The sequence below is a fragment of the Cervus canadensis genome, chromosome 5 (assembly GCF_019320065.1).
Source record: "Cervus canadensis isolate Bull #8, Minnesota chromosome 5, ASM1932006v1, whole genome shotgun sequence".
NCBI classification, from domain to species: domain Eukaryota; kingdom Metazoa; phylum Chordata; class Mammalia; order Artiodactyla; family Cervidae; genus Cervus; species Cervus canadensis.
The window spans coordinates 97,295,351-97,315,795 of NC_057390.1; the positions used below are offsets into that span (position 1 = coordinate 97,295,351).

The 20,445-nt window shown below is 42.6% G+C and overlaps 1 protein-coding gene across 3 annotated transcripts in view; it reads right to left on the reverse strand.

Moving 5' to 3' along the window:
* Window positions 1-1,539: 1,539 nt before the first annotated feature.
* SETX (senataxin) overlaps window positions 1,540-20,445 on the reverse strand; it is an 80,900-nt gene continuing 61,994 nt past the window's right edge. For 2 of the 3 annotated variants that reach the window (XM_043469925.1, XM_043469924.1), the window contains 8 exons: window positions 19,844-19,993; window positions 18,782-18,889; window positions 15,875-16,062; window positions 15,188-15,280; window positions 14,101-14,265; window positions 11,045-11,143; window positions 10,346-10,433; window positions 1,540-4,794 (listed from right to left, as the gene is read on the reverse strand). In XM_043469925.1, the coding sequence (XP_043325860.1) occupies window positions 4,063-4,794; window positions 10,346-10,433; window positions 11,045-11,143; window positions 14,101-14,265; window positions 15,188-15,280; window positions 15,875-16,062; window positions 18,782-18,889; window positions 19,844-19,993 (1,623 nt within the window). In that variant the 3' untranslated portion in view covers window positions 1,540-4,062. The remainder of the gene's footprint in view (window positions 4,795-10,345; window positions 10,434-11,044; window positions 11,144-14,100; window positions 14,266-15,187; window positions 15,281-15,874; window positions 16,063-18,781; window positions 18,890-19,843; window positions 19,994-20,445) is intronic. The other variant, XM_043469926.1, reaches the window with a different exon arrangement.

A 20,445-nucleotide genomic window follows, 5' to 3' on the forward strand; every position in this document is an offset into this window, starting at 1 on the left:
CCCGTGACCACCTACTGCCTGCTCAGTCCCCCCCGCGGCCAGCTTGCTGGGCACTCCCGCTCACACCTGACGCAGGCTCGCTCGGCTCTTCTGAGGCTCCACAGGCAGCCTTCTAACTCCTCCTCTCTACGGCATCAGGACCCCCAGCCCTTGACTCAGCTGTTCCCGGCTCTCCTTCCCCAGTCCCATTGCGGTGCCCTTGGGAATCTCAACAAAAGGATGCCTGCCCAGATGGCTTCTGGGGGTGGGCCGCACCCCCTCCAGAGCCCCTGTAGGGGACGAGGTACTGAAGAAGGCAGACTGGACCCCGATGGGTCCCAGGGCTGTCCCTCTTTCCTCCTGACCCGAGGAGCCAGGCCTCAAGGCCTGCCGCTCAGTGCAATCACCTTGGAGTGAGTTCAACTTTTAAGGTTTTTTTTTTTAAAAAAAAAGGAAGCAAGTACTTTCTCCCAGACCCAAGAAATTAGCAATTCTAGGGGACAGCCCAGGAGAGGGAATTTTTAAAGTTCTCTGGGTGACTCCCAGGTGCACCTCCCAGGCTGAAAAGTACCAACAATTAGATTTGCAACATTGCTTGAGAACAAAGGCTACAGCATCCACAAGCAGAGCTGGCCCCAGCTGGAGGAAGGGAACACAGAGACAGCTCCCGTGGGTCATGGCACCATCCACCTGTGGACACCGTTTACGCAGTTTGACTCAGCAATCATCTCCTGTCCAGTGGACAGGGTGACAATAACTCGGGGCCTTTAAGAGTTGCCGAGGGATCCTTTGTGTACAGAAACTGCCTTCATGGTACTACACAAAACTGTAAATTCTACTTAAGCTGAAGCTAAATTTTAGTTTCCTTTTTTATTTATTCCTCAAACAATAAATGGTGAAACCCAGGAGGTGGTGATGATGGCGTGTGTATTGGTCAGGAAAGATTTTTTAAAAAATCCCTATGGCAGCTGCTGCAGGAACCAACCGCATGGATAGAATGGCCATCACGGAGCGCATGCCTCTCATCAGGTCTCCTGGCAAGTTCACCTCACCCCACGACTCCCCCCGAGGTCGTCCCTTCACTCTCACGGGTGGTGGGTGCCTCCATCCCGGATGAGTGGGAGGCCCAGCGAGGCTGGCGGGGCCCACATCCCGGTGGAACTCAGCATGTCCAACTGTGCTCCCTGAAGCCACCGCTTTTGGAGAACGTGCTCTCCTTTGTAACCACCAGTGCCTACCCCCGGCCTGGCCATCTGCCTCCAGCCCCGCCACTGGGGCTCCCGCAGCTCCTTCTGTGGGTCCCTGCTCATCTGCTCCACTCTCCCAAGCTCAGCCTGGAGGTGAGCGTGTGTTTCTGGACCAAATCTCAACATGTAACTGACACCACAGTTGGCCACATGCACCTCACTCACTACCTTATGGGTAAGATTCCAAGAAGAGATGAGAAGCTAGGAGCACTGTGGGTGCAGACTAGATGAAAACATCAATCCAATGGCAGACTAAACGGATTATCTGGGAAGTTCCTTGAATCCTCATTCAATAACTCCTAACCCGCGTCAGTTTTCTTGTTTCTGCTTTTAATTCTGCCATTTTCTCTTAATATTCAGGTCTTAACAGAGACAACAGGGCTACTGTTTGCCAAATCCTGGCTAGGAATTCAGAGCATAGAAAGAAAACTACAGCAAAGAAAACTATAAATCTGTACAACTGACTTTAGAAAACAGTTTAGTACAATTTTGTTATAAAACTCATTTACAGGAGGTTATTCACAAGTACTTATCAAATTTGCTCCTGATAATACATGAAAACAGAACTAAATAAACCGTGCACAGTAATTTGAAGGCAAATCATATACAAAGAAACAAAACAAGATTTTAAGTAGAATATTTTCATGTTGAAAGAATTAAGACTGAAAGAAGACAGGGCACTTTCCTATAAAGCCATGGCAAGGACAAAACTAACAGCTGTTATTTTTCACCTGCAGATTAACTGCCCACGAACAACACTGCTGTGACAGCTACATCAACAAAGGCCACACAGGACACACGAAGTGCTTTGTGCAAATACGTAAGTACACCAACTGGAACCACAGTGCGTTTCCAATGCAACGTCTGGTATGACCATTCCTGCTGGGAGAGGCTGTCGGGACACACGTGCTCATTAGATTTTCTGATGTGCTACTTCTTGCATTCCCAGACTAGGTCAACCAAAAGGTGGACATGACGTGCGAGAACAGGCAACAAACCCTACCTTAAATTCATGTTGTGTGAGCAGGGAAAGCTCCTGGCCCAGCTGTGTCCGTCACACCTCTTCTATAAGCTAACAACACCTTCTAGACTCTCTAAACCGTGACCACTACAACTGTCTGCTAAATCAAGCATTCTACCAAGACAGGAGGAAAATAAACACACTAACAATGAGCTTTCTTGCCAAAGGCCAGGCAGGAAGCTTACAAAGCCCTGGCCCCAAGTAGGGCTCGGCTCGCCTCCGTGACGGGGGAGCAGGGGCTGACTCTGGGGACAGAGTGCATGCTCCCCAGGTGACAGAGAGTATCCACGCCCATCAGCAGAGGTCTAGACACCAGTGGGAGGGACAAGGGGAACAGAAGTAGAGTGTTTAAACCTATGGCAACCAAACACTCTTTTAAAGCTCTTAATAATCCGCTTCAGTACAATTTCTGACGAACACAAAGCCCTTTCTGCTTAAAAAGCAGAAGAGCAAAAACACTTCAGAGGGTGCGCGTTCACACTCAGGGATGCGCTCTCTACCCCCGATTAGCAGGGTTGCTGCACCGCTACACGACCAACCAGGGCTTCAAATGCTGGTTGGCTGTTAACACACGCTCACGTCTGTGAGACTTCAGCACCACCGTGTGTGTGCAGGGAAAGCCAGGTTTTGAAATCAGGCAGCCCTGCCCATGTCCAACTCTCCAGGTCTCCACCCACCACAGCCACTTCCTTTCGCAGAAGCACACGCCCTCTAATCAGATGCCCCAGAACAGCGCTGCATCTGCATCAGTTACAATGGTCTCCAGAGACGACAGGAAATCTGTCAACTCCCTCCTTGGTTCTGCACTCCCAGGTATCTGCACTGCTCTTCCAGCCTGCTCTTCTTAAAGGATGTCTCTTTCCTGTCTAAAATATTGTCTCAAGTCCCCAGGAACCCCTTGGGAAGATGCTGAACACCCCGTTTTCTGGGCTCAACCCAAGAAATGCATGCTTTCACACAAGCCACCTCGGCACTGATCTTGCGATCTTGCACTTGGCAACTGCTGGATTCCTCACCCACGAGTTGCAGAAAACTTGTAATATGCTGGGGGCACCTGAATGACACGTCAAGAACTATACTTTCATTTCATATTCTCCTAATTCAAGAAGAATGAGAATTTAGTTAGAGAACTATGTGCTCACGACTAGAAGATGAAGTCATCACAGAAATGCACTATCCTGTGTCAGGGTGCCTGGTCTTCAAAGGTCATCAGTGAAACCTAACTAACATAACTTTCTGCTTCCCAAGTTTCCCCTAGAAGACTCTACTTGCTTTTAAAAATCAGAACTAGAGACCTCTGACCCACCAGCACTAAACTCAGCTCCTTGCCAGACTACCTGGGCTGTTAAACATCTATTTTGCCATAACAATGGTTTAAAGGACCTGCCCTCCTCACACTTTTTTTTTTTTAAATATAAGGTTTGTTCTGTTGAAAATGATTAACATTTTAAGCAGGGGAAAGAAAAGCTATCTACCAGATTAAATTTTAAAAGGATTTTGTTATTTGCTATACAAATATACATTCCAACTTCTACAACCTCCTCTCCAGGCTGACCTCCTTTTCTACAAGAACAAGAGATCAACACTGCAAGCCTCCTACTTCAAAGACATAATTACTGATACACAAATGTCCTCTGAAAGCTTCTGCAACTGACAAAAAGGACCAAGAGGCCCACTTGTTATGATACATTTTGTTTTCCAACAGCAACAAACTCCTTTAAGGAAAAAAACAGTCTTATATGGACAAGCCTGTTAGCTGGTCATCAGAGGTCTGCAGCAATGGTTGTGGCTGACAGCCTCTGTTGTTCGGCTGTACTATAAAACCCGTCTCTTCTTCAAGCTGCTGTCCTCCTCCAGGCCCCTCTCGTCCCAGTCTGAGTTCCTCTTTGTGTGGGAGCTCGCCCACCACTCCTGATCCCCTTCACTCAAGGCCCTGGTCTCTCTCCTGTGGCCGAGCACCCCCTCTTCCTGGTCACACTTCTTTTTGCTTGTGGAAGTGTCAGTACTAGCAGCTGGAGAGTCGCACTGCATGTGAGGTGTGTGGTTGTTCAGGGTAACTCCCTGCTGCCCGATGGTGCACGGCTCCTGGGGACTCCCAGGGCAGCCTGGTGCTCCCGAAGGAGGCACTGCTCCGGAATGCTGGGGGCTCAAGGGCTGCGGCTCCCTGAGGTTTATTCCTTGGGCATCAAAGGCCAAGCCCATCCTCCGCAGCAGTCTCGGGTCCCGAAGCCGGTCCTGATTGGGTGGCCTTTCAGGATCCTTTGCAGCATCAGTGACTGTGGCTTCTTTGGAATCAGAAGGTGAGTGGTACAGGGAAGAAGCAAAAGATGTCTTGCTGAGTTCACCATCTTGCTTGCTGCTGGGTAGGCCACCCTGGGGTCTGGATGCCTCTGGAGCAACAGTAGGAGGGTGAGTAAGGCTCCTTTGAAGCAATGGTTTGAGCTTCAGGATCTTCATCGCATCGTGTCTGTAGTTCTTGTCGCAAGTCTTAATAATGGCTCCACGCTTCTGTGCATCTTGAATCAGGTGATACCAATGCCGATTTTCCTTCAAACAAAGAGAAGCAAGAAAATTACATCCCCAAAAAACACTCATGTGCTTAGGAACAAACAATAAGAATCTCGTGAACAGATTCCCAAGAATCCATTACTTATTAGACAAAGCAGAAAGAAAAAATAAGATGAAATACAGAACGATAAAACACCCTGCTACAAAACAACACTCAGCACCACCTCTAAGAAAGAACTTCTACCATTTTGCCAGTTACTCAAGCCATGTGGGTGAATTAGCTGTCATGCAATTCTGTCTGCTGTCAGTAGCGTTCTGCAGCTATTTGAATTTCAGTTAATTAGAAGTTCACTTCCTCAGTCACACCAGCCACACTTCAAGCTCTCTACTACCACACGTGACTGGGGTTAGTGTCCTGGATGACGCAGACAGAGGAGGGCTCCGTCATCCCACTGAGTTTCCTCTGACACTGCCTGCCTCCGGGAAGACAGCAGGAAGGCTCAGTTTCAGAAAGTTCTAACTTTTGAGTGCATGTTGACTGTTCTACAAACAGGTCCATAGCTGTCACCAAATTCCCAAAGGCTTCCCAAACTCCAACAGGCTAAACCATCTTAATCCACTGAGATACTAAAGATATCATGAAACTTTCTGTCTCTTCTAGAAGAGCTCTAAGTTATGAAAAGCACATCTCAAGAAAGTGGAAAGAAAATCCAACTCAAGCATCTCTCCTCTCTTTCTTTCAGAGGAAGAGAGACAATAAACTGCTTATTTACAATCATCAAAACTTGGGCTTCCTTAGAAGAGAGAGCACAGTGGAGGGAAAAACAATTAAGACTTTTTGACAAAGTAAAGAGAAGAAAAAGGATGGCTACCAAAGAGCCATACGTGACTTAAGTGACTGAGCAACAACCCTCCTGTGGCCTCCTGCACTATAGGTGGCTGGGGGTATCAAGTTACTGAAAGTCGTTCAGTCGTGTCTGACTCTCTGCAATCCCATGGACTACACATATACAGTCCATGGAATTCTCCAGGACAGAATCCTGGAGTGGGTAGCCGTTTTCCTTCTCCAGGGGATCTTCCCAACCCAGGGATCGAACCCAGGTCTCCCACATTCCAGGAAGAATCTTTTATCAGCTGAGCCACCAGAAGTCATAGTATTTATTTGCTGTGTGACCATGCTCAAGTTACTTGACCTCTCCGAGTCTGCTCCCTCAACTGGAGAACATGAATGGTTATTTTATTTAAACGACTCTGAAATGCACTCTGTTTTCACATTTTATCACTTCTGACTGTTGGGTGTCTTTGGGCCAGGTAGCACTCTTCATATATGCAATCCTGGAGAAATTCACAAGCTCTTGCCTTTTAGTCAAACCATTTTTAAAAAGAACAAGTCCTGGCTCTTGCCTGAAAATCCACAGACATCTTATATGACACAGTGGCAGCACTACCACTTGGAAAGCAGGTGGCCTTGCTGTGATTTTTGCCGAGTCTGATGCACCTAAACATGGTGTTTAATCGAAGTCCTACATCACAGAAACAGTTCTGAGGAGCGGCTATTAGTCCTCATTCCACTCCCAGAAGGGCAACTGGGCTGAAAAACCGAAAAAGGTGTCGGGTGAGAAGCCCAAGAAGAAACCCGAAAACTGGACTGGAAAGTCCAAATGACAGACTGGGGAGCTTTTTATCCTTGGTTCTCTCCATCTCTAGCTTCCCAGAGTGGGACAGCAGCGCTCTGCCAATGTGCATGTGGGTGACTCTGGAGGCTCACAGACATGCCCTTGGCGGGGGAGGGATGTGGGTCCGTTCTCTGCCAATCTATTTCTAAACCTCAGCTTTCAAACTTCAGTTTCCTACGTCCCCTCCTAGGATTTTCCTGCCCTTCCACTCCACCCTTCCCAGTCACCATCACAATCCTCACCCGTACCCAGGCTGACAACAGAGCCAGCTGTCAGGGGCAGATACAACCATCTGCGTGTCACATCTGGGGGCCCACGAAGGCTTCAGTAATCAGGGCACCTAAGACACACAGCTCTATAAACATTTACTTTTCAGGTTGGAATATTATCAGAATTCAACTGTATAAAAATAATCACTGTTAGTATGTTCTTCAACTGATAAGATATGAATTGTTAAACATTTTGATCCTTATGGTCACAGGAAAAAGAATGAAAAAAAAAAGATCTTTAATTTACATGCATATGTATGGCTGGGTCCCTTTGTTGTTCACCTGACACTATCACAACATTGCTTGTTAATTGGCTATATTCCAGGACCAAAGAAAAAGTTAAAAAACCACCTTTATTTTGAGGTAACTATAGATTCACTATAGATTTGCTAAAGCCTTTAACTGTGTGGATCACAACAAACTGTGGGAAATAAGAGTTGGGACTACCAGATCACCTTACCTGTCTCCTGAGAAATCTATAGCAGGGCAAGAAGCAACAGTTAGAACTGGATATAGAACAAAAGACTGGCTCAAAATTCACAAAGGAGTGCGTTAAGGCTGTATATTGTTACCCTGCTTATATAACTTATATGGAGATTATATCACGTGAAATGTCGGACTGGGTGACTCACAAGCTGGAATCAAGATTGGCAGGAGAAATATCAACAGCCTCAGATATGCAGATGATATCACTCTAATGGCAGAAAGAGCCTCTTGAGGAGGGTGAAAGCAGAGAGTGAAAAGTGAAAGTCACTCAGTCGTGTCCGACTCTGCGACCCCATGGACTATTGTATAGTCCATGGAATTCTCCAGGCCAGAATACTGGAGTGGGTGGCCTTTCTCTTCTCCAGGGGATCTTCCCCACCCAGGGATTGAACCCAGGTCTCCCGAATTGCAGGTGGATTCTTTACCAGCTGAGCCACAAGGAAAGCCCAAGAATACTGGAGTGGGTAGCCTATCCTTTCTCCAGGGGATCTTTCTGACCCCGGAATCGAACTGGGGTCTCCTGCATTGCAGATGGATTCTTTACCAACTGAGCGATTAGAGAAGCCCAAAGAGTGAAAAGGCTGGCTTAAAACTTAACATTCAAAGATTAAGATCATGTCATCCAAGTCCTACCACTTCATGGCAAACAGATGGGGAAAAAGTAGAAACAGTGACAGATGTTATTTTCTTGGGTTCCAAAATCACTGCAGACAGTGACTAGAGCCATGAACTTAAAAGATGCTTGCGCCTTGAAAGGAAAGCTATGACAAACCTGGACAGCATATAAAAAGCAGAGACAACACTTTGCCAACAAAGGTCTGTAGAGTCAAAGCTCTGGTTTTTCCAGTAGTCATCTATGGATGTGAGAGTTGAACCATAAAGAAGAATTGATGCACCGAAGAATTGATGCTTTTGAACTGTGGTGTGGAGAAGACACTTGAGAGTCCCTTGGACTGCAAGGAGATCCAACCAGTCGATCCTAAAGGAAATCAACACTGAATATTCATTGGAAGGACTGATGCTGAGGCTGAAGCTCCAATACTTTGGCCACCTGATGTGAAGAGCCAACTCCTTGGAAAAGATTCGACTCATTAGAAAAGACCCTGATGTTGGGAAAGATTGAGGGCAAGAGGAGAAGGGGGCGGTAGAGGATGAAATGGATTAGCATCATTGACTCAATGGACATGAGTTTGAGCAAAGTCCCAGAGACAATGAAGGACAGGGAAGCCTTGGGTGCTGCAGTTCATTGGGTTACAAAGAGTTAGACATGACTTAGTGACTGAACAACAATAGATTTACAGGAAGTTACCAAAAAAGTACAATCTTCACAGTTTTCCCAAATAGTTATGGAAAACAACTCTTTAAACGTTCAATTTATATTGTAAATTTTTTTGTGGCAGAAAAGCCTCAGTCACATTTACAGAGACTTTTAATTATGAAAATATATTCATTATCCCCACTGAATTGTACCCTAAACAGTACAGATGACAATTTTAAAGAGCAGAAAGAACAACACTGCTCTGTACCCCACTGGATACACTTAAAAGAGTGACATAATAGATTTATTTTTATTAGCCTTATTTTAAAATGTCAGTATTTACAAAATACTATAAACAAAATCTTTATCAATACTTCTGATAAAAGATTCTCAGTATCAACTTAAAATGGAGGATATGCAGCTTTTAAAAATTATTTCAAGGAGGTACCAAACAACGAAAGCTGCAGACCACAGACCTAGGGAAGAGCTAAAGGAGGAAGATTGTATTTGAACGCCCTCTGGTGGAACTAGCCGAAATAGGGGGAAATACTAAGTTGGCTTCCCTTGTGGCTCAGCTGGTGAAGAATCCACCTGCAATGCTGGAGACCTGGGTTCAAGCCCTGGGTTGGGAAAAGCCCCTGGAGAAGGGAACAGCTATCCACTCCAGCAATCTTACCTAGAGAATTCCATGGACTGTACAGTCCACAGAGTTGCAAAGAGTCAGATATGACTAAGTGACTTTCACTTCACTAAGTTGGCAGGAAAGTTATGACCAACCTAGACAGCATATTAAAAAGCAGAGACATTACTTTGCCAACAGAGGTCCATCTCGTCAAGGCTATGGTTTTTCCAGTAGTCATGCATGGATGTGAGAGTTGGACTAGAAAGAAAGCTGAGTGCTGAAGAATTGATGCTTTTTAACTGTGGTGTTGGAGAACTCTTGAGAGTCCCTTGGACTGTAAGGAGATCCAAACAGTTCATCCTAAAGGAAATCAGTCCTGAATATTCATTGGAAGGACTGATGCTGAAGCTGCAGGTCCAATACTTTGGCCACCTGATGCAGAGTCAACTCATTGGAAAAGACCTTGATGCAGGGAAAGATTGAAGGCAGGAGGAGAAGGGGGCAACAGAGGATGAGATGGTTGGATGGCATCACTGACTCGATGGACATGAGTTTGAGTAAGCTCCAGGAGCTGGTGATGGACAGGGAGGCCTGGCGTGATGCAGTCCATGGGGTGGCAAAAAGTCGGACACGACTGAGCGACTGAACTGAACTAAGTTAGCACTTCTCCTAAGATAAACCAAAGACTGTTAAAATTAGAGAAACTGAGTTATCACCCCTAAATGAGACAAAGCAGCAAATGCACACTTATCCAGCTGTAGCTCCCCCAACTACGCTACACTGTTTGTGGGCCACAAGGGGGCCTGGCCCTTCTGGAGGAGCATCTGCTCTGAGAGGACCCTGACAGCGCTCATCTCTCAAGGGAAGCAGGAAGTGGTGCGGCTCCGAGTGTCAGGACAGAAATGAAGATCCATACACACACCTGCAAACTCCCACTCTCTCTGGCATTAGGCTGAGCCAAGACCACATTAACTCAGAGTTTGCTAAGGGCTGACCAAACCCACGATGTAGAAACAATTTCTTAAAGGTCTTCTTGAGAGCACACTGTGACTACTGGGTCCTGGGCTAGGATAAGAAGAACGGTCTGGGTGTCTAAAAGCTCCCATGAAGAAGCTGCTGGGGAACTAACAAGGTGGGGGTGAAGGAGTAAGAGGAACACTATTGTTTGTGACCTCGAAATCATTTCCATTTTGATGAAACATAAAAACAAAACCTCAACCCAGTATGAGTAATAAGGGGCAACCCTTTTGAGATCCCTGGTGCTCTAGAATGTACTTACCACTAGGGTTCTCAAGTGTCCCAGGATGAAGAGGCTGTACTTGGCTCGTGTGATGGTGACATTCAATCTCTGCAAACTTGCCAGAAATCTAAGCAACCGAAGAAAAAAAACCATTACTTCTTTGTACAGAATGACTCGGCAGTGTATCAGTGTACGTGAGACACAGGCGATATTTCAGACAGCTTTTCTTGGCTTCTTCTGCTTTAAAATCACAATGCTTTTGCACCCCTTCTCCCAACACAGGGGTCCTGGCATAGGGCAATTCTCATCAAAAACAATAAACAAACGATGTCTGGAGCTTTCCTTCAAAGTGATGCACTTATTTCCTATCGTGACTTAGATATTAGAAATTTTAATGCTGTGATTTTTAAGTCTTAAAACATCCAAAAATATGACAGTAGATCAATTATGACACATACTGTGGAGAGGAACATGCCCCTGCAAAATATACTGGATTCAATCATCTACTTCACTCTTATCAAGTGAAAAAAACAGATTCACTAGGTGACATGGGTTAATACACAAGGAACTAAGAAAAGCAGACCTAACAGTGGATCAACTACACAACTTAAAAACCTTCATGACATTACGTAATTTTTATATAATTGAGCAAATGATGGTACTCTCTAACAGTGATTAAAAATAGATCTACTTCTGGATTATAAACAAAGCAAGAAATCAAGGATGACAGTTACCCACCCAATTGAGCCTTGTGTGGCACTTGCTCTGACACATGTGACAATAACACAGTCTTTCTGACGACCCTGGAAGGCATCCACGGTATCTACTTCTGCTGCCCTATTAATGAGAGAGAAACATATTTACTGGAAAACATAGTTATTAAAGTATGTCTATTCCCAGTAGAGAAGCCCTGTGCCCATTAGCCATCAGTCTCTAATTCCCTACCCACCAGGCCCTGGCAACCACTAATCTGTGTTCCGTCTTCATGGACTTCTCTACAGGGGACACAGCTAGCATGTAAATGAAGTTACAGACTACGTGACCTTCTCTGTCAGGTTTCTTTCACTTAGCACGATATTTTCCAAGGTTCACGTGTGACACAAAATATACCACTACTTCAATCCTTCTACAAGCATTTCCTTGTACAAATACACAATTTACCCATATACAATTTTTGGAAGTTTGAGTTGCTTCTGCTTTCCTTCATGAAAAATGTTGCTATGAACATTCCCCTGTACAAGCTTTCCTGTGAATATTTTCCCAGCGCAGGTATGGATCTAGGAATGAAATTGCTGGTCATGTGGTACTTCTACATTTTATGAAGAACTGCCAAACTGTTTTCCACAATGATTTACCATTCTATCTTCTCACCAGCAATGTATTGTTTCAATTTCTCCACATCCTTGCCAAAATTTGTTAATGCCTGTTTTTTAACGATAGTCATCGTGGTGGCTATGAAATGGCTATGAAATGGTTATCTAATTGTAGTTCTGATTTGCATTTCCGTAATGATAAATAATGTGGAATACTTTTTAGTGTGCCTGCTGGATTTTTCTCTTTTGAAAAATGCTATCCACATCCTTTGCCCATTTAATAAATAAGACTATCATTTTATTACCAAGTTGTATGAGTTCTTTATATTCTGGATATAACTCATCAGATAAATAATTGGCAAGTACTTTCTCCCATTCTGTGGGTTGTCTTTTCACTCTTTGATAGTGTCATCTGAAACAAAAGCTTTTCATTTTTATGAAGACCAATTTAATTTTCCTCTGGTTACTTGTGCTTGGATATCACACCTAAGACTGTTGCCTAATCTGAGATCATATGAATTTACACTTTTGTTTCCTTATACATTTTATAATTTTGTCTCTGAAGACTCAGGGCTCTAATTTGAGTTAATTACTGTATACAGTGTGACAGGGGTCAAAATTCACTCTTTTGTAGGAGGATACCTATACTTATTCCAGCACCATTTGTTGAAAAAACTACTCTTTCCCCACTGAATGATCTTGGCACCCTTCTTGAAAATCAACTGGCCACAAACATATGGATTTATCTCTGGAATCTCACTTCTATTAGTCTATATGTCTACCCTGATGACAGTACCACAATGTTGATAGTTTTGTAGTAAATTCTGAAAAAGTGTGAGCTCCCCAACACTGTTCTGTCAAGTTGTTTGGAGAGTATCTTACACTTCCACATGAACTTTACAATAAGCTTTTCCAAAACCGTAGCTTTGATTTTGATGGAGATAACCAATCTGTAGATTAGCGTGGGGAAAGGTGCCATCTTAATAAGTCTTCCAATCCATGAACATGGACTGTCTCCACTTATTTTGGAGTTCTTCAACTTCTTTCAACAACATTTTGTACTTCTCAGTGTAGGAGCTTGTATTTCTTTGGTTATATTTATTCCTAAGTATTTTGTTCTTTATGATGCTACTGTACGTGGAATTTTTTTAAAACATTTTTCAGATTTCTTGTGGGTGGAGAATACAACTGATTTCTGCATACTGATCTTGTATCCTACAACTCTGCTGAACTTGTTTATAAAGACTAGCAGTTTGCACAAATATTGCATTTCCTTTTCTTACTTAACTGCTCTGCACAGAATTTCTAATACAATGCTGCACAACAGCAGTGAGAACAGACACCCTATCTTTCCTGATCATATAGGGAAAGTTTTCATCTTACCATCAAGTATGGTTTTCGAACTATGGGTTTTTCATAGATGCCTTTTATTAGCCTGAGGAAGTTCCCTTCTATTCCTAAATTTGTTGAGTATTTTTATCATGAAAGGTTGTTGTTGCACTCAAATGCTTTCTCCACATTTATTCAGAAGATCACAACCATGTGAGATTTCCCTTTAATATGGTACAGAACACTGACTATCATATGTTGAACCAACCTTGCATTTCTGAGATAAATTCCACTTGATCTTGGTCTATAATCCTCTTAATATGCTACTGAGTTCAGCTGCCATTATTTTGTGGAGAATTTTTGCACCCACACTCATAAAGGATATATTGGTCTGTAGTTCTCTTTTCTGGTGATGTCTCCATGGCTCTGGTATCAAGGTAATAGTGACCCCATAAAATGAATAGTCTTCCCTTCTATTTTTTGGAAGCATTTGCCAAAAGACTGGTGTTAATTCTTAACGTTTGATAGAATTCACCAGTGAAGCCTGGTCCTGGGTTTGTTCTCTGTTGGTAAGTGTTTGATTACTAACTCAATCTGTTTACATTTAATAGATCTGTCCAATGTTTCTGGTTTTTTCCTAGAGTCAATTTTGGTAGTTTGTGTATTTCAAGGTGCAGAAACTGTGGAGTTATTGGATTTCCAATATTTAATTTTTAATTTTACTGTTGAGGTAAAAGGAGACAAAGACATGATATCTTCATGATCTTTAGTGAAGGCACTAAAAGGTTTAAATAATTTTTTCTAAGTGAAAATGTGACTATGTGTATCTCGGTACAATTAGAATTTGGATTAACAAGTCATCCAACGAAATGGAAAGACCTGGAGAGTTTCTCAGTCAGTTTCACTGTCAAGTGTAAGGTGAAGACCTTCAAATGGCAGCAGGCACTCCGTCTGCAGGTGCTGCAAGCGCAACCACACTCCATCTCAGCACAAGTCTACGGAGCCAGCGTCCTGGTCTCCTTGTTCTGCGTTACCAGGGTCTATGACCATACCCCAGGGGTTAAGTTTCATTTTCTTCTTTCCTTCCATCCCCTCTTTCCTTTTAATTAAACAGAAAAACTGGAAATAGCCATAAAAAGAGAGATGCCTCACCCTTTTCTATCAAACTCTTTGTCCAAATCCTTCTGAATCATCGTCTTCTGAGCCTTGTAATGGGTTATTATGCCAATGTTTCGGAAATTAATGTCCCTTCTTTTGTCTTTAATAAGTTTAATTAGTTCCATTACCAGTTTTATCTCTTGAACATTTACATATGAGCTAAATAAGATGAAAAAAAAAATACAACACATCAAAACTAGTAGCAGTCCAACTGTTAAGTTCCACTTTGTTTTCTATTACAGTAAAGGGTAGATTAGTAGGCTTTATCTTTATTCAGTCAGCAGTGATTCAAAGAGGCTGTTATAATGACCATTAACACTGTACATATGAATAAACAGAATAACAACTGCCCAGTGGAACATGAAGCTGTATGACAGAAAAGAGCTTGGAGTCAAAGAAGTTTAGACACCAGCTTCTTCATTTGTTAAAACAGGGATAGCCACAGTGAGAACAAAGGTATTTATAATAATGAAGACATGATTAATGAAGAGCTCCTATTACAGATTTATTATCTTCCCAACACTGAGAAAAGTGCTTCAGATATATCACTTTTCTCATTCCCCACCACAGGCCACAATGGACCATGCACTAGCATTCACAGACCACCCGATTCACACAATCCAATATGATCAAAGTATTGTCCACCCTCTGCCTCACACCTTAATTCAACTGTGTCTGTATTTCTCCTTCACAATATTTAACCCAACTGGAATAATCAATCACCACAGTAATGGCCTGGTTAATGTCTGCCTCGCGTTAGACCACAATAGCCTTGCACTGGGGCCACGTCTATCTTACTCAGAAGTTCAGCATGGATCTACTTAAGTGTTAATCACATGTTAGGTAATATAATCCCCACTAATAACAATTAAGAAAGAAAAACAGAAAGACTGAAATACATAAAGATATCAGTATTTTTTTATGATTAAAAAGATGAATTTATCAATCCAACTAAAAGAAAATGATTGTGCCCTGGCACTAGGCAGAGAGATTTGTATGAAAAGTATTTTGAACTTAAATATAAACAAAAACAGTATAAAAATTCTGACACCATCAGTGAGGACTGAAATAAAGAACATACTCATTATCCCGTCTTTCCAAGCCATCTCCAACATCAAACACGAGGTAGGGTTGAAATGGCCAGTCAGATGAGCACCGACTAGTCTCTGTCCCTCTATAAAAGAGCAGCACCATTTAGAACACAAGTCAAGTTAGAAACATTTTTTAAAATTGTTACTACCATTTTTCTGTGTGTATGTGGCAGGAGAGAGCTAGGGAAAGTAAGGGGACAAGAAGGACTCTTCTTTAAAAAATTAAAATTTCAGTACATTAAAATAATGTATTTTAGTGAAAGGTAGAAAGTGAATTTTATTTCTATTCTAGTGCTAGGGAGAATAATCTATGTATTTAAAATATAACAATTATGATTGGAAAATTACTCATAATACAGTACATGAAAAAAGCAAGGTATAAAATACTAGGTAAAGCATGGTATGATTGTTTCCCAAAAAGAGAAAAACGAAAAAAAAAAAATGTGCATAGTACAAGGACTGGAAGTAGATATACTAAAAGGTTACTAGTGATTATTTCTGGGTAGTATAAACAGGGGGGTTGGTTTTTTCCCCCCTTTTCATTTATCTGCATTTGCTACAATCAACATGACTTTTATAATTAATAACAAGACTTAAGAGCACCGTGAAACAACTATTCTTCCTAAGTAGCCAAACCTACAAATAAAACAAGCTAACATGCAATGAAAAGAACCCACCTATTTGTTTTCAAGGTTCCGTCATAAACGTAACTAGAAGGGAAGAGACATATGTCTGGGTGCATCCTGTACTGGATGGTGAGCTGTAAGACGGGCAGCCTGCCAATCATGTTGTGCTCCACACTCTCCTCTAGGAGCTTGTGGAAGCGGGCCATCATCGACTGGTCATAGCCATAGTCCTGTGCCTTCTGAAAGGGGGAAGACAAAGCAATGATCTCTAATGATTCATCTGTACTTTTTCCATTATTATAAAAACAATTACTGAGCTCTACAATGTACATAGCAAAGGCACATCTAAAACGCACACAGCATTACCAACAACCAAAGATTCAGAGAAAGAAGGTGTTTCTGATTTCCACCTTTGAAAAGCCACACAGCGTGACTACAAAAGCTGAGGCATATTCTCCTATTCAGAAATCCCACATACTGTTGATGAATGATGTGATCTTGTGAATGATCACAACCATCGCTATTTTGGTGCTAACAGAGGTCATCTGAAAGAACTGATGAGAAAAGCAGCAAAGAATTTTAACACAGATTTTAACCATTATTTCTGGGCTGCACTCCCACAGCTTGAAAAATGGAATGTCACTGTAAACCAGCCTTTTAAAGACCAATTTTTTCATCCATCCATCCAGGCAACATGCACTAAGCGTCTAAAGCTTGGGGTGCTGGGGGTCTAAGGTGAGTAAGATCAAGCGTCATAGAACTTAACACTCTAATGGAGGAGACAGACAACTAAGTTGATTTCATAAATCCTACAAAGGGTTACAACAAACCTGCAACCTGAAACAGAGAGTTAATTGACAAATGAAGGAAAGTGTCTTCATGTAATCACAGTTGTGATATACTTGGGATATACTTTTCAATGTTAGTACCATGTCAAAATTTAGAAAGAATAGTGGAATCTTTATGAGTATGTTGCAGATATGAGCACTGAAGATGTATATGCAAAGTTTTAATAAACCTGTTTCACAAACTATCAGAGTGGAGAAAGCAGACATTACTTCCTATTTGTATTATTTATGCAAGTGATTATATACCTATGCAATTTTAAATAGGTTTGTGTAATTAAATAGAATAAAATATCCTATTCTAGTGGACATTTGGCATTATCATCTATACCTCAAAAGCTTATCTATTCAAGTTAGCAAAAAAACTCACTTCACTCTGGGAAAAAAGAAAATGGGATTTATAGGAGGTAACACATTTACTTACACACACAAAAAAACTGAGTCCATTCTACCAAATGACAGAGATTTTCATGTTTTGACATGAATGTACATTCCTGATCTATTTATTGACTAGAAAAAAGGCAGTATGACACAGACTGATTCTGCCACCGTTAAACAAGGTCAAAGTCGGCACACACAAATGTATACATTCCCTGTAACTACCCAACCTTCTGAATTTAGTAACTTACTGTCTGTTACCCACTAGAATGTCAGCTTTGTAAGGGTAGAGACTTTTGTCAGTTTTCAACACTGTCATAACCCTAGAACTTAAAACGGTGCCTGAATTAGCCTAGCACTCAATAAACACAGACTGGAAAAAAGGCAACTTTGCACACCCATGACCACAAACTGTTCAAATTACCGACTACACTATTCATAGTAATTATTCCTAGAAATAGGTGGTCAGAAAGGCATGTTGAGAAAATTAACTTTGTAATCATTTTCTGAAAATTTCTCAATAAGCCTGTATTATTTTTACAACAGTATGAAAAGCCCGAATAGATTCTTCTCATTTCCGCTGTTCTTATTCTTAATCAATTACCAAAGCAAGCAGTAACGCTGAGGCCTATCACCAACCCCCTTTCACTAACTACATGCTAAAGCCCTTCAAGAAGTGGTCAGTCAATTTCTGAAACGCTGTATTATTCACATAACGGAGTGCAGAGCTGGCTCCTCCTAGCTCCCCGCGAAACCCGGTGCAGCAGCTCTTCCCCGTGGACAAGGTTTTCACTCCAGGTCAGGGGTGCTCCTAGCCTACCCCCTCACATGGTCAGGTAGGAGTGCTCAGACATCAAAGAACTGCACCATCATGTTGATGATTCCAAAGTCAAAAAACAGTAACAACAAAAAACAGCAACACGCTTTCATTCCATAACTGAACAGAAATGCTGTGAAAATGGTCTGTTCTCTGGGACTGTTCATGCAGCCACTACTCTGCACACATACTCTCTGTATCAGTAAAATGCTCAAGTGTTATTAAGTTTCAAAACCTAGGTGGAGGCCTGTGCAAGATTACCCCAAACATCCTGCTCCTGGAAGTGCACGGCACAGTCTGGATCCTGACTGTGAGCAGTTCTAGTGAGTGTTCACACAACAGGGAAGGGGACACAGCTGTGCTGCTCATCTTCCCGCAAGCAGAGCCCAGTCTCTTTCCTTCCACCTTCCCTTTCAGAACATGTGAGGAACGTTATAGGATACAAAATCCTAATACTGTACACAATTACTGTAAGAATAATTTCTTACTGTTTTCCTCAAAATTTGTATATACATAAACATAAATTAGGAGGTCAGGATTCTTTCCCTTGCTTTTAGAGTTTTTCTTTTATCATGGGTTTGGTGGCTGTGTCATGAAAACAAATCAGCCCTCAGAAGAGCGGCACACTGCCTTTCTCAGAGGGACGGCCATTGCACAAGGGTCACCCTGCGCCTCAGGCTTCTGGTCTTCTGACACCCACATGCTCCTGTCACACGCACACAAGCTCATTATGAACAAAGAATATTTTTGGAGACTTTACTATGAAGGCTCTGAACAGTGGCTCTTCTCTTTCTTCAGCCACTCCCTATTTCTCCCTGCAAGTAAGAGATGATGATCCAAGAATGATGCCCACCCCCCAAAACAAAACACCAAAAGACCCCTTCCACTTTAAAGCAACATGAATGTGAAAAAACATACCACGGAAATGACTGTGGGAGGGAGCTGCTTAGGGTCTCCTACCAGGACAAGCTTGTTGCAACGATGGATGAGAGGAGTAAGTGTTTCAACTTCACAGGACTGTCCAGCCTTGGTAAGAAAGTATAGAATGGAGACACAGTCATAGTTATCTCTGTTACTTTTTATCCACATACAGTCTAATTCATAATAAAAGTGTTAGCCATTCAGAAACGTACACCTTCTCCTTCTGCACCAAATATCAAAAATAAAGATTTTCTTTGGTTAGAAAACAATAAAAACATTCTAAACACTTGGAGGGGGGAAAAAAACCCCAAAACAACTCCCCTGCCCCAACACACATACATTTTGGAAGTCAGCCATCTTTCAGGTGCCACTACCACTTGGGAAACAGCCAAGTCCTGTCCCAGGTCTGTCTGTCTGTCCCCGCTGGACACGTGCCTGACAGGGTTGTGTTTCTGTGTGTCACACTCCCACCCACCCACCTGCTCTCCTCCTCAGTAGGCCACTTCACATTTGCAACCCTCAAGCTTCACTTCAATTTGGCAACATTTCCTTCAATTATTTCATCATCTTTTCTATTCCTTCATTTTGGTGAATACTGCATCTTGGATCTCCTGGACGGGTTCTCTATCCTTCATTTTCCACCTCTTTTTGTCTTCTGGCTCTATATTCTGGCAAATAGTAGGTAAACCAATAAATACTTGCTCAATGAATGAACTAGGAATTAGGATGATAAGCTGAAAATATGGCGCTCAGAGCTATCGGATTGCATTAAAAATGCTTCAAAAGGTAACCAGAGATATTCTAAGCAGGAGCTAGACAATCCTTGGGATGATTTTGTTAAGATCAGGATCCCTAAGACTATAATTCCAATACTAGAAAAGCAGTTTTCATCATGGTGGGTCATTAGCAGCATATTTCAACATACAGGAATACCCACGTAAGAGCAGGTCAAAATCAGAGGCAAAAAGACCCCTATGTCAACATCTTGGCAGCCACGCTGCACCGAGGACTCCCTCCTCACAGCACTAGGCAGAGCCGTGGGGCCAGCTGCTCACTGACCTCATCGACGATGACGCAGCTGAAGGGGACGCCGCCCTGCCCGCGGAAGGCCGCCTCGAGCAGCAAGCCGCCGCTGGTGCTCAGCGTGCAGCAGATGACGTGTGACTCCAGGATGATGATGCTCTGGGTCTTCTGTGGGCGTCCTTGAACCTGAGGCAACAGAAGTTCATCAGTGCTCACTCGCATCTAAGCAAGTCTTGACTACGATAGGCCTCTCTGTACCTTGTAACACATCTGCCATTTACGTGACAGAACAATGTTCAGTAAGTGTCAGGTGGGACCCTGCAATCTAGAAAACAGCAGCAACACGCAAGGTACTCAGAAGCCATCAGAGAGAACACTCTGCAGGGGAGTCTAATCTTGGAACATGATTTCAGCACGTTAAGAAAAATTTATTCAGGGTTTAATTTGGTCAAAGTAGATTTACAATTCTTACAGCCTGACATATGTGGGAAGGTATCAGAATAAGCAAAGATTAAATAATTCTACTGAACTGTGAAGCGATTATCGGAGTAAAACCAGGAACAAAACTAAGCCTGAACATACCCTTTTCTGTTAGTTTTAAGCATGTAACCTTATATTCTTTCTAAGGGCCAGTACCA